Raw genomic sequence first — 17,790 nt, forward strand, 5'->3', positions numbered from 1 at the left:
ACCTAAATTCTAACTCACAGTGGCTTATGAACTGGATTGGGAACTTAAAATTATATACAGTGGCTCCTAGGCAGGTACTGGCCTTTCAGCTGTTCATAAGCTACCCTAGAGACACATGCCATAGAGTACAGTACACTTTGCTGAGACTCTAAGTGTACCTTGAATGCTGTTGAGAACTAGTCATATGAATGAGCCTGATCTGCCACATAGCATCAGCATCTGAACATGAGGTACTCTTCTACACTGATCCTTCACATAGGTTCATTAAGGGTTATACTCCAACATGTAAATTTCCCACAATAAAATACAATATGATATACATTGCACTTGATCCAAAATGATAAAACTGCAACTTGAAAAAAAAAAAAAAACGACATCTTTATTGAAATAAGTTAATCCAGTGGGTAGGTCTGAGAAAATACAAATCAGTTGGTTAGGGCAATAAGAGCCTCTACCACGTTGCCCATGTGTTCCCTCAAGCTCCGTTCTGCTGCTGCTCGCGAGATCTCCATCTCTGTCATCTGCAGGAAAAGGATCAATGATTTTACCTAAGTCTCCTCCCGGGCATTAATGTGCCAGCAAAACATGAGGACTCTACTTGTTTCAGGAAACAACCCAAATTAAACAAAGAAACCTCCCCCACCCATACACTAGTTAGACATTACTACTCACTATCAGCTCCAGATCTTCCTTCTTGATGGTGACTTTTGCCAGTTCCTTCTCCCTGCAAATATTCATGTACTTAGTCCTCATTCTTTACCTCCACCATAAACTCCCAGAAAGGATTTTTTCCAGCTGTGCCTTACAAATAAATGACTCTTGATAAACACTGTTGACTGAAAATACAAAACGACTCCCACCCTCTCACCTAACATCCCATCCCATCCCCTGGAATATTTACAGCAGGCAGCAGGTGTTGCCAGGGGGCCTTTCCTTCCACCAACAAGAGTAAAGTTGTAAATCTTAGATCTGCAGAAATGGGTGATAGAGTTGAAGAAAAGTACAAGGTACAAAGGCCTAACGATGGCTTTTTTTGTCTGGGGGAATGAGAGGGGCCCGTAGGTAAAAAACGACTTACCGCTCCTGTTTGGCTTTCTGCTCCCGGGACCGTCTATCCCCAATCACGGACATGGCCTACGGGAAAGAAAGATCTAGTTACTGCTCTGCTACCCACAATTCCTAATAATCTAAAATACCAGTAACAAGCGGGGGAGGTGTGTATTCACGATGGCGAGCCTACCAGGAACCGGGACCTACGTTTAATTCAACTCTGTGCACCTGAGACCCATTTTAAACCCAATCTCCATCAAGTTCCTTTTCGCAAGCGGCGGGCTCCAATGACGGTTCAGTTTCCCTCTTGCCTCCTCCCACCATGGAGATGGAGACCCGTCCTGGAGCTGGGCTTCCAGTTTCAGCCTCCCAAGCCCCTTCTGCTCTCATCCCTCCCAGACAGGCTCCCGGCCAACCTCACCGTCTCCAGATTGGAACTCTGGATCTCCTTCTCTTCGGCATAGTCGGTGACTCGCTCCAGGTCCGCCGCCCCACTGTCATGTTTCCGTGGCTTCTCTGGAGGCCGCTCCGGGCCGCTGGTCTCAGTCTCCAACTCTAGCTCCACGTCCCCCTCGGTCGCCATGTCGGTCCCACCTCGCCGCCCCAAAAGCCCGGCCCCGCCTCAGGAAGACTTCCGGTAACTGCCTCGCAACTTCCGCCGGGAGAGGAGGAGGCGGGACCGGCCCTGGGCCACACCTCCTTTGGTGCTCTGGTTCTAGAAGCTTCAGCGAGGAAAACAGTACGCCTCTCAGACTTCCTTTCGGGCTTCTAGTGTTGCTTTCTGCCAGGCCGTGTCCCAGACCTAACCCGTCACCACTCCAGGCCTTCCCATCCTTCCCTCCTCTTCACCTAGGTCCAGCCCACACACCCCAAGGAATTCTGTTCAAGATGGATGACGTCTAATCCTAAACCAATTAAGAATGCTAATCTACAAACCAGATATGCAAACTGCTCCCTAATCTGGGGAGAACAGACTGAGTGGCCCAAGGGCCCTGGGGAGAAAGTAGTTTCACAGGGACATTTGCATTTACCACATCCTGAAGGTCGGTGTTCTTTTCCTGATGTCCCTCCCCATTCTGCCTTAAACTGGGCGACCAGCCCCGGCACAGCAGGAGTCAAATGAGCTGAGGACAAAAGAAAGCTACTACTTTCTCATCTGCCTTCCATCTGGTGGACCTGGGCCTAATCCCTGGGATAAGGATGGTGGGTGCAAAGGCGGTCACAAGCCCCAGCACCTCCCTCCGCCTGGCACAGCAACGCAGTGGAGTCAGCAGTGTCACAGTGAGTCTTCCCTTCTATCAGGTGAGAGGGTACTTGGGCAGAGAGCTCCCTGGGAGCAAGCGCTGTCTGAAAAAGTGGAAGGGAATGGTGGCTGAAGCCAGGGAGGAAAACCCATGGGAGCTGATAAAGATGATAGGCCTTCCTTTCACTTGTGAGGCCCTTCTGCTTCTTTGCCTCTAAGCCTACTGATCATTAAATCTCCTCCCATATACCCGGTACGGGATGTTTAGATCCTGGGAAAGATTAGAGGCCAGATGTGACTTAGGCTTTTAGAAAGTTCTGCTCAAGCCTGCAGTTAAGCTCTTATGATGAAAGCTCTACTTGATGTCAGTGGAAGGCAATCCTAAATAGCTTGGAACCAGACAGTCTGAGAATTCCTGAGTGAAAGGAGAGAAGAGAAGGGAGGGGGAAATTTTGGAATTCAGCCTCTTGGGTTAACCTCACATGTGCATTAATGTAAGCCTTTCCTCAGCAAATCTCCACTTTGCTGCCCTGCATCTGCTCTACCCTCAGGTGCTCTGCTGTGGGCCTGCTCCCTGTACCTGCTGCTGCCATTCTAGGTGGCCCCCTCTCACGGAGTCTCCTTGTAGCCGCCTGTTCTACATCCTCCTCCATGTGGCGACCTCAGCAGTCTGCTGCCTCCTGCTGTCAAGGATGGTAGTAGAAAGAGTCTGGGGCAAGGCACATGGGGTAAGTGGGAGGAGGTTGGGGTGCAGCAGGACAGGATAAAAGGAGAAACCCTGAGATAAACAAAAGATTCAGGTTGGGGGAAGGGGACAAATGAGTGGACATACCCATAAGAAGAAGGTACTTCTCTATGCATGATGACTTGTCCAGCCATTTCTCACATGTACCTTCCCTCCAGATCCAGATGCCCTCAGGGCTGTGTGCCCATCTCTTTGGCCACTCTCACTGCCCAGTGCTCAGCGGCTCGGGGGCTGTATACCGAGTATGTGCAGGAACTGCCACCTTTCACCTGCTGCAGGCTGTGCTGTTGGTCGACCTCCACTCCCCCACCAGCCTGAGAGCACAGCTGCATAAGAGGTGTGTGTGTATTCTTTGGGTGGGGAGGGGATGAGGAGGGAAGTAGACACAAGCTGAGTAAAGGAAATTCCAAGATGAAGTAATAGCACTGTAAAAAGACAGAAAACAGGTTTAAGTCCCTGCTTCCACTATACTTGCTGTGTGACTACAAGCCACAAACTTATCCTCTTTGACATTCTAGTTTCTGAAATGGAGATCACAGTGGGGTTACTATATGCAAATCTTTTGTCAACTCTAAAACATTGTCCGGATGTTTTTATTTAGGTATCTGAAAGTCAGAATTTGGAATGGGCTGTGATGGGCCCATCTCCAGCCCCTCTCACATGGGACTGGTTCCTCCCTTCCTATACTTAGTTGTCTCTTCTCTCCCTTCCTATAGTTCTGCTTTCTCCTTTGCCTTCCTCCATTGGCACTGTTCACTCTCCTTTGCCTTTTCTTCTGAGTCTGGTTTTCTCTTTCCCTCTTAACCAGCTTCTGGCTCCTCAAGCTTCTGTTCCTGCTAGGTCTCTGTGCTGTGGCCTTCTGCATGCCTGATGAGCATCTCTTCCCAGGTACCTTCCATCTCATCCTGATCAGCAGAAGTCAGCTAAAAGATTTTCTAAGAAAAAAAGAGGGTAGGAAGAGGACCAGGAGTAATGATATGATCAGCTACATCTTCCCACTGATGCCTCACGTGCAGCCTGGCTTTACATTGGCATCTATAGAGGCTTCACATTCATCCTGCTGCAGTTGGTGCTTTTTACAGCCTTTGCTCGTTCCTGGAACAAGAACTGGTAAGGAGGGCATAACCCTAAAGGCTTCCTGGGAAGTCTGACATTACTAGACCCAGTTGGGTTGGGCAAAGGACATGACAGGTTGATGGTCCTAGAGCTTCCCACTAAGCAGTATCGAAAAGCTCAGGAATGTGAAATGACTGTGGGCCAGGTGGGATGGGTAAGTCTCACCAGTCTTCTGGAAGAGGGGGAATAGTTGATAATGGGTAAAAAGAAGAGTTGGAGCGCCAAGCCATCGCCCACCTCCCAGCCCTAGGCAAACAGGTGCAGCCCACGACTGCCGCTTGTTCCTAGCTGTGCTGCTGACCACCCTAGGGTTCTACAGCATGGCAGGTGTAGCAGCTGTGCTCCTGCTCCACTACTACACACCCCCAGATGGCTGCCTGCTCAACAAGATGCTGCTTAGTCTGCATCTTTGTTGCTGTGGTCTCCTCTCCATCACTCCCTGCATCCACCTCAGTGGATACATGCCTTGCAACATTCCAGATTTGGGGGACCTTTCGTATAGTAATTTCATTAGCCTCCCTACCTCAGTCAATTCTCTGCTTCCCCCAAAGGGTGGGGGAACAGAAGTACAAGTGAGGGTAGAAGTAAAGGAAATTACTACCCTGTAGGCTAAAGCAAGGATTCCCATTCTCCCCAGAGCAGCTCCACTCTGGCCTTCTACAAGCCTCTGTCAACAGCTGCTATATCATGTACCTGACATTCTCTGCGCTATCCAGCCGTCCTGCAGAGAGTGGTAAGGACAGGACAGGATTTCCCCATGCTAAAACCTTTTTTGCTCCTGCCAGATACCTCTTTGTTCTTACCACCTTTCTCTTCTGTTGCCCCTTCTCAGTAATCCTTTAAGGACAGAATCACTCTGTGCCTGCCTGGCCTGAGTAAAATGGAACCCCAAACACCAGATACTTCTCTGGCAGTGTTGAGTGCTGGCATCATGTATGCTTGTGTGCTTTTTGCTTGGTGCATGAAGGTGTCAAGGGAAAGGTATGAGAGACGGGAGGATGCTCAGAAGGACAGGGAACGACGGTCAGGAGACTGTCTGGGACCACGGTTTATTTAAACTTTAGAGCAAGATAAGAGGAAAGCTCCCCATGAACAAAAACAACTTCTAAGAATAGCACTTGTCAGATGATCTGTATGAGATGAAGGGGGTAGGGGAAATGACTTGAGAATTTTTAAATGTATAAAGACTTCAGGGCCCTCACATGAAAAGATTTCTAAATCTTTGGTGGAAAAGGGCTCCAGGAGCACAGTACCCTCCTGAGAGTTACTAATATGGACCAACCAGCTAGCAGTAAATGTCCTCAGGCAATCCTCCTGCTATCTGACTGGACCAGCTTGAGAACCATCTCTTCCTTCTCAGCAATGAGGCTTCCTACCTTGCTGAGGTATTTGGGCCCTTGTGGACTGTCAAGGTTTACAGCTGTGAGATCCAGGTGAGGATGGAGAGCACAATATCCCCAATACCCCTCCCCCCTCACACACAGTCACAGACACACACACATCCTATCAACCTCTACCCAGATTGCTCAGATTCTAGCTGCTATTACCTTTTATTGAGTACCCACAATGTGCTAGGCACTGTGCTAGATACTTTACATACATAATCTCATTTAATTTAATCCTCACAACAACCCTGTGAGGTAGGTATTTGCTCCATTTTACAAATGGAGAAATTGAGGCACAGAAGGTTAAACATCTTACCAAAGTTCCCATAGCCAGTTATATACTGAAGCTAGAATTTGAACCCAGGTGTGCCTCCACTTTTTACACCACACCAATCTTTTCAAAGAGGAGTTTCCTGTACTGTTACCCAGACATTCTTTTTAAAGTCATTCCAAAACATGCTGCCTTTTGTTTTACAAAAGGCCTCACACTGTTTCTGCTGCCCTGAAACAGTGGAGCCAGAGGAAGGTGAGTGTCAAGTGAGGATCCGTAAGTGCAGATTTCTGCAGAGTGCCAAAGAGCCCTCAAGTGCCTTCACAAAAGAAGATGGGGGAGGAGGGAAGAGGTGTTTCAGCAGCACTGCTGCCAGCAGTCCTTTCCTCTCTCCAGGGCAAAGAGGTGGGGCTGCCAGGCCAGCTAACCAAGAGACCGCTCCAGCTCCTCCAGTGCAAGCCCAGCAGCTTTCCTATAGCTATTCTGCCTTCCACTTCGTCTTCTTCCTTGCATCTCTCTATGTCATGGTTACCCTCACCAACTGGTTCAGGTAGGATGGAGGCGGGCCTGGGACACTCTTCTGAAAACCTAGTTGTTTTAGGGAAAGAGCAATTCAAGGCCAGTCCCGAGTTCTCAGGACACACACATGGGTCTACCGTATACCATACTCTTCGGTGGGGTGGTAGGACAGATCTAAAAGTCATGGCCCTGTAGATTCTCTAACCAGAGACTTTGGTTCCACAGCTATGAGGGAGCGGAACTGGAAGACTTTCACCACGGGTAGCTGGACTACCTTCTGGGTCAAGGTTGCCTCATGCTAGGCCTGTGTACTCCTCTATCTGGGGCTGCTACTGGCACCATTCTGTTGGTCCCCAACCCCAGGACCCCCAGCCTCCTCTTATCTTCAAGTGACACTGTCATGGCATCAGTATTACCAGATAACAAATATCCAGTCTAGGTACTTTTAACAAACTGGGGTTCCCTTCAAATTGTACCCCTAGTCTTGACTCACAGGAGCTGTCCAGCCCAACAAATACCTCAAGGACATAATGGGTAGTTACCTCCCTTTAGGCTAAAGTCAGTAGTATGTCTGACTTGAAAAAAGTGGCCATACACACCCTAATGCTCTGGGCAGAGCATCTGACACGCTGGAGCTACCGTTACGTCTTCACCCCAGCTCAAGAGCCTGACTCCCAAGTCAGCAGCTCAGGAACCAGCAGACAGTGCGGCATCAGCTCCTTCCTGGCTCTCATGGTGGAGATGGGGGCAGGGAAAGACCAACAGGGACTGAAGACTTACTTGGCTCTGCCCTTGGAGATAAAAAGGAAAATAAGGAATTCAGCCCTGGGTACAGGGATTTAAGAAGCCCAGAACCCTAGAACAAACCAGGACACAGGAAGAAAGGAGCACAGAGACTACCCTAGGTTTTAATCCTGATGTTGAGGTCAAAGGAAATGGGACGACAAAAACCACCCTCACATGAGGAATGACAGAACAGAAGAGAATGTGAACACTTGAGAGCAGCTAACCATGGGAAGTCAGTGAGCAGCAGGATCTGGGCCAACGTCCAAGCAGGCAAACAAACTGAGGAAGAATGAGGAAGAGGGACATAAATTTAGGTCTTGCAGCCTTCCTTCTTAGGACCTCAACTCCATCCGTAGGATGATGTTCAGGGTCTGAGTGGGGGACAAAAAAAATCACAGAAAAGAAGTCCCTAAGGCTCTTAGAGGATTTCTCTACCACATACCCAGAATACCTGTTTGTTGCAGTACAAAAAAGAATTTTTTCCTGTGATGTTTCACTTAGTCTACATATCCACATCCTTTTAGAGTCTGAAGTTCTCTCCCCTCTTGGTGGGAAAGGACAGCCATTCCTCCACCCCCATCCCCCCAAATCCCCAGTCAAACCAGGCGCTCAAGGAATTACAAAGCTACTTTTAATACTTTGGGGTGAGCCCCACAGGAATAAAAAACACTGGGAAGGGGTAACCCCCTCACCCCCAGGAGTGGCCCAGGGGGAGAGAGGCTACCTGAGGGGAAGGAAGCACAAAAGGGGCTCGCTGCAGACTCAGGGCAAAGGGAATGCCATCGGTGCTGGGACCTGTGAGCACTACAGGAGAAAACGCGAGCGTGGTAGGACTGGCTCCAGGCACACAGGCGAAGGGCAAGAGGGTTGGACACGAAGCCACAAAGCTACTTGGGTTCCTCCTTCTTCTCGTTTGCCTTTTTCTGCTTCTGCTGCATGATCTCCGAGTCCCTGGGGGTAGAGATGATGGGGCACTGGGAGGTACCAGAGGGCAAAAGGGACAAGATGCAGGGGGATGAAGGGCACAAAGGATAAGATGGAAGTGGATGGGACAAAATTCAGCATGTAGCTGCTGTATTCCCACCCTAGGAGAACAAGAGGAAGAGAGCTGAGGCTCAAAAGGCAATCAGTCTCTATTTGGCTATTGCCCGAGGGGTCAGAAGTCTGGCCACACAGGCCCAAGGCTATTCTGTGCTGAGTACCACACCCAGCAACACCAGTGAGAAGGCTGGGAGAAGGGAGGACAAATGAACAGCAAGGAGGGCCAAAAGTACTGGGCTGTCATAATCACCACTGCGTTTGAAATGTGAAGCTCCCTGCCCTTGCCCTTAATGTCAGACCCGGGGGCACTCAGAAATCAGACCGAGGGCAGCACCCGCCCCAGTCCCTTCCTATAAGGCTGTGAGCTAACAATTTAAAGGGTGAGAGGAATAAAACCCTAGAGGAAACAATGCACTCTGCCTCTCACGACTCGTCTAGATGTAAGCTCTGAGCTAACTCTCTTTCCAGGTACAACCCTTGGTCTAAAGCCAGGTCTCACCCCACCCCTCCCCTCCCCTCCCCTCCCTGGGGCTACCTCTGCTTGCGGGCGGCAGCAGAAAGCCCGTCATCTCGGCGCTTTCCCTTAACCGAGTCGCTCTGCTTTTTCATATTCTTCTGGCGGGCGAGCTCGCGCTGGTTACCGCCTAGAGAAAGAAGATAAAAGGTGAGACGCGAGGGCCTTTCTGGCCACACACCGGCGACCCTCTCCCCTCACCGGACACTCGTAGGGTCCAACACTTCATTCCCGGGGCGCCGACACCGGCCCTTTTCGGGGCCTAGGCTGCAGATTGGGCGGAGGGGGTAGCTGCCACGGGGCAGGTCAAAGTGGGGAGTGGACGGAGGACGATCCTGAGGAGCCTGCTAGAAGCGTGCTTCGAATTTCGGGGCAGCATGGGGGCCCAGACAGCGGGTGGCGGTATGTTTAGACAGTCTGGGTCTCTGTGGGGGATGGGCAGGGATCTGGAATGGGGGATCTGGGTCTATCACAGGGGCGCAGGGCTTCTTCCCACACCGCAGAGCGTCGGGGAGGGCCTTTGCCTGACGAGGTGGGGAGGTTCTCAAGAAGTGTCTCGGTGGGCAAAGGGTCGACTTCCGGGCTCCAAGTGTGAGGGTCGCTAAACAGCGCTCCTAGAGAAAGGTCTCGTTGGGGAAGCCAAAACGAGGTCAATGCCGAGGTCCGGCAGTCATGTTTAGGATGGAAAAGGAGAAAAGGGCAAGAGGAGGGGGTCTCAGTGCTCACGGGTCATGGCGACGGCAGCAGCTCCGGCCTGCCTCCGTTGCGTCCCCTCGTTCAGTACGACGTTGCAGGCCCCGCCCCTTTCTCGAAGCGTAACGAAGTTGTCTTTTCCTCCCCGCCCCTTCGCGCCGTGGAGCCGATTCCCATTGGACAGGAAGAAGCACGTGGGGGCCGCGAGCCACGCTGGAGCTCGGGCGGCTAAGGGGCGGAGGTTCGCAGGCAGAACGCGCTGCGTGGGGCGGGGCTTTCCGAACAAGTCGTTAGGTCGGGAGGGGAGAAAGTAGGCCAGGTCACGTGGGCAGAGTGTGTGTGGGGGGGCGTTCCGGGTGGATACGTGGTTCTCTCGCGGGCTTGGGCAAGTGACCTGGCAGAGTGCCCTCATGCGGGGACTGTTTGGGACACGGACAGACTCACTCTGAGGGAACGTAGGGGAAACAGAGGGCTGGGGGTTCGTGGGGGCTGAAATGGTCCGGCCGGTGCTGTTACCAAGACTCTGGGACTAAACTTGCCGTTGTTACCTAGGATCCCCCCCAATCAACCACCTGTTTAGACACTTGAGTTTGCATACTATGTAAAATCGTGTACAAACGCAACTTCAGAAACCCCTTTCTAACCACATTGTTCCCCCATCCTAAACTCCTCCAGTATAGAAATTCGCATCCACATCCCATATGTCCTAAAACTTTGGTCCTGTTCATATCCCCATAGACGCTTCAAATATGTAGCTTGGAAGTATTGGAGGACCCCAAAATCACAGACTATGGAGTTGGATCAGGGACTAAGAGATTGGAAAATCCACATACTATGTCCATTTCTCCCTCTGGCATTTCCCCACTGTACTGTACTATCTCCACCATCACCACCAACCACACCTGGTTTATAATTCGCAGTTGAATAGGGCGGGAAGCTTAGATTTCCCACTAAAATCGCTCTCATTCCCAGTTTCACTAATCTGTGTACAAGACTCCCCACCAGTCCCAAGGAATTCATGGGACAAAGGAGAAATGCTTAGGAAATCTCACAGGAAAGGACTGGTTGTAAATTTTAACTTCCGATTCTCTCCAGCTAGTGCCCACAGCAGAACCAAGCTGAGGCTGGCACTTCAGACTGGCTTCTTTCTCAACATAGAGCTGAGGGAAGACAATAAACCTCATTCAGTACAATCCTCACAATTTTTGCCATGCCCAGGTATCACTTGAACTACTACTATTTATTACTTTAAAATTTTTTACCAGGGTTGGTTTGGTTTGTTTTGTTTTGGCTGCGCTGTGTGGCTTGTGGGGATCTCAGTTCCCCCACCACGGATTGAACCTGGGCCTCCGCAGTGAAAACACTAAATCCTAACCACTAAACCACCAGGGAACTCCCTGTATCAGTTTCAAATGAAGGATATAACCCAAACTTCATATTCCTTTAGTAAATTTAAAATCAGTATCACCTGCCCACAAACCGAAAGTAACTATAAAAAGAAATACAATGAAAAGGAAATGTATTATTAAATTCTACCAAAATAACATCAACGTCAAAGCTACTGAAACTGGGGCCTGCCCTCTCTTTCTCAGAGAAATTAACAAGTGATATAGAGGTAATAAGGCATAAGTCTCCCAAACTGAAGCTTTTTCTTGCCATCATCAGAATATTGAAAAGCATTTAATTTTTATACTTTCAGTGTTACTTACTGCTATGTCTCTGTACTATTAAATTTACTTCTTATATCACCAGTAGCATATATCCCACCCTTTGGTACATACCAAATGTAATAGATCAACACTGGTGGCACACATAACAATGTGCAAATTCTGACTCTGCTACTTACTGGATTTGATTTTGGACAATCATTTTTTCCATGCTTCAATTCCTTTATATGAAAAATGGGAATAATATCTACCTCTTAGTGTTGTGGAAAAGATTAATATAGATAATTAATATAAAGGACTTGGCCCATAATAGGCACTTGGTTAACGTCCTCTGCATCTCCCTTTGGCAAGTCCTAAAACCTCCTCTTCATTCTCCAAATTCCTCTAACTCCTGAGTATTAACCAGTCTCTGAAATGGCCCCTAATGATCCCTCCCTTCTGGTGTTCACATCCTTGTGTAATCCTCTCCCACACTAAATCTGGGTTGGTCTATGTGACCAATAGAATATGGCAGAAGTGATGGTATATCGCTTCTGACGCTAAAAGACATTGCAGCTTGTGCTTTCCTTTCTCTCTTGGATCAGTGGCTCAGGGACAGCCAGCTGTCATGTCAGGAGGAGAGGCCCATGTGGTGAAGAACTGTGGCCACTGGCCAACAGCCAGAGGGCAGAGAAAATACCTCCACTTTAACTTAGCACGAGGTTGAGAGTTAGGGACCCAAGGCTCTGAGAGAAGGAGGTGAGGCAGGATTTAGGGACCCCACATATAAAGTGAGAAGATGAGGAAACTGGACTTCAAGGGTGGGGACAGCATCTGCAGACTTATAGCAACAGACTGACCACAGTTCACAAAAAGAGTTTGGACTATCTGGCTTCCTAGCCCCCAGGTTCCAATGGGTCCCCTTGCATATAGAGAGACTACAGAACCAGCCCCATGGAGAAAACTGAGCTAACCAGGGATGAGTGAAGTAGTGCAGGATGAGGAAGCAAGTTCTCTTTTGGCACCTGCTACCTCTTTATCAACTCCAGCTGCTCAGGTGGGTGAGAGAGTGGAACAACCCTGTAACAAGTCTCTTCTTATTAACTCACCCCACTCTACCCCCATGCTCAAGAGTCTATTTCCAATCCTAACAGAACCTAGGCTGGTTGCCACACCTCCCTCCAGTCTAACGTTTCCAGGAATTGCCAAAGAAATCACTCATTCTTTCAACAAATATTCATTGTGTTATGCACCAACGATGTACCAACTAACTGTATTAGTCATTAGGTATACAGTGATGAACAAAACATGTATATCTCCATACTCACGGAACATATAGTGTAGAGAAGAAGAAACAGCTCTCTCTATATATATAATACATATATAGGTATTTCTCTGTGTGTGTGTGTATATATATATGCAAATCAATTGTGATAATTGCTTTGAAAGAAATGAACTGATTTTACACAAGGATGATATTCAAAAGAGTTAACAGGGCACACAGCATAAGCACCTATCCATCAAAATAGATGTCAGTTTAATCTGAATAAAGACCATCTGTGAACAATTTTTCTACCTCTCCTGGTAAGAAATCATACTACTTCTGGTTCTGTGAAGGGAGTATATCTGTAGACCCTAACTTTGATCAGAGAAGTAAAGCAAGTGATAACTGAGCTGAGGCAAAAGGAGGAGGATTTAGCCAGGGCAAGGGGTGGGGGGGAGGCGGGGACAACATTTTAGGAGAGGAAACAATGTGTGAAGGCCCTAAGGCCCTGCTCCCTCAGGCCATCCCATCAAGAGCCACAAGGTTAGTGGATAGGTAGGTAGTAGGCGAGTCACTAATGCCTAGTGAGCATGCTTTGAAACTAGGTCAGGGAGAAGGTAGGGTAGTGATATGATCTGAGTCACTACTGCTAATACCACTACTCGCTAACATTGAGTGGGTACTTATTAAGTATATTAAGTTTACTTTTCTTATTTGGGCCTTACAATGACCTTTTGAGGTGTCATTATTCCCTTTCTACCTATTTAGAAACTTTGGCACAGGCAGGTTAAATAACTTTCCCAAGGAAGCACAGGTAATAAAGGGTGGGGCTGAGAGTTTAACCCAGTCACTGCTCTTCAGCAGCAAGATGTAAATTTTGAAGAGATCACTCCATGGAAGGAAAGTGGATTAGAGCAGGTAAATGGAAATGGGGAGACCGGTCAGGAGGCTGTCACAGACATCCAGGATTCTAGGCCTAATTGGGTAACAGATAATTGAAATGCAGTTCAGACCAACTGGGGCAAAAAGGGGAATTTGTTGGCTTACATAACCAAACTGGGGCATGGGCTGGGGTGTGAATGACTAAAACCAATGACAGGGGATGCCTCCCCATCTCTTTGCTTTATTTTCTCAGATCCAGATCCCTTGACATGGTAGGAAATGGCCACCAGTGGTCCCTGCCCTCACATATCACAGTGTGTCCAAGAGAGGGGGTCTGAGTCTCTTCCTTTAAATTCAGTTTTTAAAACCCCAGGACAGGGCTCTGATGGTTTAGGTGCCTACCTTTGTGGTGAGGAGGTGGTGTGGGGCAGGATATAATAAGAGTAGCCCCCACCAGAACCATATGGCTAGTATGGGGAAGGAACAGGTTTATCAAAGAAAGGGAGTTTGTTCCCCAGAAAAGGAGGATGCTAGACAGATCAAACAAAAGATGTCCATTACATCAGGGAACAGAAGATAGCCACTTGGACCAAAATGGTGGCAGCAGAAATGGCAAAAGTGTGCAGCTTCAAAATATATTTTGGATATTCAGTTAGAGAGGAAGATACTATTGATTTCTGGGTTCTTCATCAAATATTAAGTATACACCTATTAAGTGCAAGACACTTCTAGGCAGTGGGTATACAGTGGTGAACAAAATTGACATGGTTTCTGACCTCATGAAGTTAACACTTCAGTAGAGGAGACTTAAAATTCACAAGTAGCCAAACCAAACAGTATGAAGTTACAACTTGTGTTAAGTGTTAAAAGAGAAACAAAAGTTCAAGGACAAAGAATAATGGGAGAGACCCAATTCTGTGGTGACTTTTTTTTTTTTGGCCACGCAACACAGCTTATGGGATCTTAGTTCCCCGACCAGGGATCAAACCCAGGCCCTTGGCAGTGATAGCATGGAGTCCTAACCACTGGACCACCCTGTGGTGACTTTTCAACTGAGGCCTGTAGGAAAAGTAGAAGAAGGCTCCAGCAGTGCAGCTGAATTCCAAACATTTCTAACATCCCTCCTTTAACAAGGAAGAGCAATACAGTTTTAGGAAATTCTTTCCCTCCCTATATTCCAAAAGTGGTCCTGAATGGCTAAGTCAATCAAAGTAAACTCATCACTCTTAGCATTACTGGCTCAGGATTGCCTAAACCATGCATGATATTCACCTTGTGACAGTTATAGGTTTAGAAGTTAGCATATGACCTAAATTGGTCTTATCAGACCAAAGGGAAGGATTTTTGTTCCATTGTGGAGACAGACAGTGCTCTCTCCCACTGACTTGAATAAGAATTCACATAACCCTTACTGCTTTTGCCTTCTATGACCTTGAAGGACAAGCCTTAGGTTGAAGCAAAGTGAGTGGCAGGAGGAAACTTGGTCCTTGATGATGCTCTTGGGCCACTGAATACATCAACTATAATATTTGTTCTCTCACTGAGCTTCCTGCTATGAGAACCACCATACGTATTTGTTTTTTGTGTCAGCTGCCTTGAGTCAGATTTCTGTAACTTCTGCCAAGTACATTTTAAGAAATACACAAACAATAGAAATAGCATATGCCAAGGCCCTGAGATGGGAAAAGCCTTGAATAATTGGAGAAATTACAGAGATCACATAATGAAATGATCCAGTAAGATTATCTTAAAGTACATCCAGCGCTCTCCATGCATATTAAGCTTCTAGTCAGATTTTAGTGCCTTGCTTGTAGAGATGAGTAGATAGCTGAGGATCAGCAAGCATTGGAGAAAACACTTTTAACATAAAAATAGGCCAAAACAAAACAGAAACAGAAAATAAGGTCTTAGAGGATCAGAAACAATTCCAGAAATGAAAGTGGGAGGGGGACTATAATTAGTAACCTTAGAAATGAAGAGGATATTGAACAAAAACAGGGGAGCTATAAAAAACAAACATTCAGAGAACAATAAAGAGCTCTTGGAAATTAAAAATATGATAAGAGCATTGGAAGATAAAACTTGAAGAAATAGTCAAGAAAATTGGGCAAAAAGATAGTGATGGAGAGGAAAAAATTTAAAAATTAGGCAATCAGTTCAGGAGGTCCAACATCTGTATTATATGAGTTTCAGAATGAGAGGGGGCCCACTGAGTGCCCAGCACAAAGAATAAGAAAAAATCAATGCCACAACGTACTAGAACACTGGAGTCAAAGAGAAGATCCTAAAGGTTTCTGAGATACAAAATAGGTCACGTACAAAGGATGAAGAATCAAAATGACTTCAGACTTGTCAGCAGCAACACTGGAGTCCAAAAGACAGTGAGTGATGTCATCAAATATCTGAAGAAAAATAACTAACAACCAAATTTTTTTTACCCAGCCAAGCTATCAATTAAGTAGAATAGAATAAAGACACACAGTCTCAAAGGACTTATCTACCATGCACCCTTTCCAGGAAGCTATTGGAGATGTACACCAAAATGAGGGGGTAAATCAAGGAAAAAAGTAGTAGAATTCAGGAAAAAAGGGCATCCAATATAGGAGATAAGGAAATCCCTAGGCTGTTTGAAGGGAGACCCCAGGATGATAACTTTGCAGCAGGCTTAGAGAAGCAACTATTTCAGAGTGGAACAGGAGAATGAAAGGGTCTGGAGGTATATATCTAAGGAAAAAAATGGAAACTTATAAAACTGATAAGTTTTATAACTGATAAAATTGATAATATAACTGATTATATTTGAATATATGAGGAGGAAATTTCCACTTCTAGAGGAGCATATTAGAATTAATTGATATAAAAAAGAATTAATTGATAATAAGTACATACAGGGGCTTCCCTGGTGGTGCAGTGGTTAAGAATCCGCCTGCCAATTCAGGGGAGAGGGGTTCGAGCCCTGGTTCAGGAAGATCCCACATGCCGTGGAGTGACTAAGCCCATGCGCCACAACTACTGAGCCTGCGCTCTAGAGCCCGCAAGCCACAACTACTGAGCCCATGTGCCACAACTACTGAAGCCCGCGTGCCTACAGCCCATGCTTCACAACAAGAGAAGCCACTGCAACGAGAAGCCCGTGCACTGTGATGAAGAGTAGACCCCGCTCTCCGCAACTAGAGAAAGCCCGCGCGCAGCAAAGAAGACCCAACGCAGGCAAAAATAAAATTAATTAATTAATTAATTTTTTTAAGTACATACAATGCTAAGTAAACAAACCAAAAAAGGAATAATTATTAATATCAAGGGGGAAACATACAAGAAAGGAAATGTAAACAGTGCACTGTGTCACAGCTTGTAAATAATATTTACACACTCATAAAATGTAAACATTCATTATTGATCTAAAAAAAGTAACATTACTACACTAGGAGGATGAAGAGAGAAAGTACATGCATATATATGGAGAGGATGGGAGAGTTAAAATCCTCATTTTTAAGATAGAAACCAATGGCTAATATCTGACACTTAAAAGGCCAGAAATGGCATGATACTTAGAAAAAGCAATAAATGCCAGAAGAAACAGTTAAAAGAGCTTTAACTTCCTTTAAGCAGTAGAAAGCAGAAAGGAATAAGGGATAAATATTTTTCATTATGTCTTGTATGGAACTTATATGTACATATATAACTTCCATAAAGACAAGTAAATACTAAATTAAAAACCCAACCGTGGGGCTTCCCTGGTGGCACAGTGGTTAAGAATCCGCCTGCCAATGCAGGGGACAAGGGTTCGAGCCCTGGTCCGGGAGGATCCCACATGCTGTGGAGCAACCGGGCCCATGTGCCACAACTGCTGAGCCTGCGCTCTGGAGCCCACGAGCCACAGCTGCTGAGCCTGCCTGCCGCAGCTGCTGAAGCCCGCGCGCCTAGAGCCTGTGCTCTGCAACAAAAGAAGCCACTGCAATAAGAAGCCCGCGCACAGCAACGAAGAGTAGCCCCCTCTCCCCGCAACTAGAGAAAGCCTGTGAGCAGCAACGAAGACCCAACACAGCCAAAAATTAATTAATTTTTTTTAAGAAGTCAAATTTTGGGGGGCTTCCCTGGTGGCGCAGTGGTTAAGAATCTACCTGCCAAGGCAGGAGACACGGGTTCGAGCCCTGGTCCGGGAAGATCCCACATGCCACGGAGCAACTAAGCCCGCGTGCCACAACTACTGAAGCCCATGAGCCTAGAGCCCGTGCTCCACAACAAGAGAAGCCACCGCAATAAGCATGCGCACCGCAACAAAGAGTAGCCCACACTTTCCACAACTAGAGAAGGCCCACGTGCACCAACGAAGACCCAACGCAGCCAAAAATAAAATAAATAAATTATTTTTAAAAAGTCAAATTTAGGGAGTTCCTTGGAGGTCCAGTGGTTAGGATTTGGTGCTTTCATTGCTGTGGCCTGGGTTCAATCCCTGGTGGGGGAACTAACATCTCAGAAGCCTCAGGGTGTGGCCAAAAAATAAAAATCAACTTTATTGAGGTATAATTTACAGACATTAAAATAGATACATTTTAAGTGTGCAATTTGATGAGTTTTGACAAATGTATAGATAATTTGATTTAAGGTGAAGGGCATTAAGGTCATCTGGGATTA

At 47.0% G+C, this 17,790-nt stretch overlaps 3 protein-coding genes across 5 annotated transcripts; 1 reads left to right on the plus strand and 2 right to left on the minus strand.

Annotated features, from left to right (window-relative positions):
* Window positions 1-353: 353 nt before the first annotated feature.
* Window positions 354-2,176, minus strand: HYPK (huntingtin interacting protein K). The gene is made up of 5 exons (XM_079700891.1): window positions 2,082-2,176; window positions 1,472-1,772; window positions 1,079-1,134; window positions 673-724; window positions 354-521 (listed from the first exon to the last, which is right to left on the minus strand). The coding sequence occupies exons 2-5, from the start codon at window positions 1,631-1,633 to the stop codon at window positions 426-428; spliced, it is 366 nt and encodes a 121-aa protein (XP_079557017.1). The 5' UTR covers window positions 1,634-1,772; window positions 2,082-2,176; the 3' UTR covers window positions 354-425.
* Window positions 2,177-2,250: 74 nt separating this feature from the next.
* On the plus strand, window positions 2,251-6,778 carry SERINC4 (serine incorporator 4; the record flags this gene model as incomplete). The annotated part of the gene is given in 16 exon segments (XM_079699125.1): window positions 2,251-2,352; window positions 2,845-3,021; window positions 3,197-3,375; window positions 3,847-3,926; window positions 4,055-4,148; window positions 4,405-4,607; window positions 4,792-4,887; window positions 4,987-4,994; window positions 4,998-5,008; window positions 5,010-5,111; window positions 5,515-5,587; window positions 5,984-6,065; window positions 6,207-6,360; window positions 6,555-6,572; window positions 6,574-6,628; window positions 6,632-6,778. Coding segments are annotated over 16 exon segments (1,581 nt in total).
* Window positions 6,779-7,217: 439 nt separating this feature from the next.
* SERF2 (small EDRK-rich factor 2) lies at window positions 7,218-9,443 on the minus strand. Of its 3 annotated transcripts, none has more exons than XM_079700304.1 (4): window positions 9,397-9,443; window positions 8,692-8,800; window positions 7,840-8,066; window positions 7,218-7,394 (listed from the first exon to the last, which is right to left on the minus strand). In XM_079700304.1, the coding sequence occupies exons 1-3, from the start codon at window positions 9,401-9,403 to the stop codon at window positions 8,003-8,005; spliced, it is 180 nt and encodes a 59-aa protein (XP_079556430.1). In that variant the 5' UTR covers window positions 9,404-9,443; the 3' UTR covers window positions 7,218-7,394; window positions 7,840-8,002. The 3 variants fall into 3 exon arrangements, with proteins under 3 accessions (XP_079556430.1, XP_079556429.1, XP_079556428.1); XM_079700303.1 differs by having other exon boundaries at window positions 7,218-7,486; XM_079700302.1 differs by lacking the exon at window positions 7,218-7,394 and having other exon boundaries at window positions 7,729-8,089.
* Window positions 9,444-17,790: the final 8,347 nt, after the last annotated feature.

Source organism: Hyperoodon ampullatus (assembly GCF_949752795.1).
Source record: "Hyperoodon ampullatus genome assembly, chromosome: 3".
Taxonomy (NCBI): Eukaryota; Metazoa; Chordata; class Mammalia; order Artiodactyla; family Ziphiidae; genus Hyperoodon; species Hyperoodon ampullatus.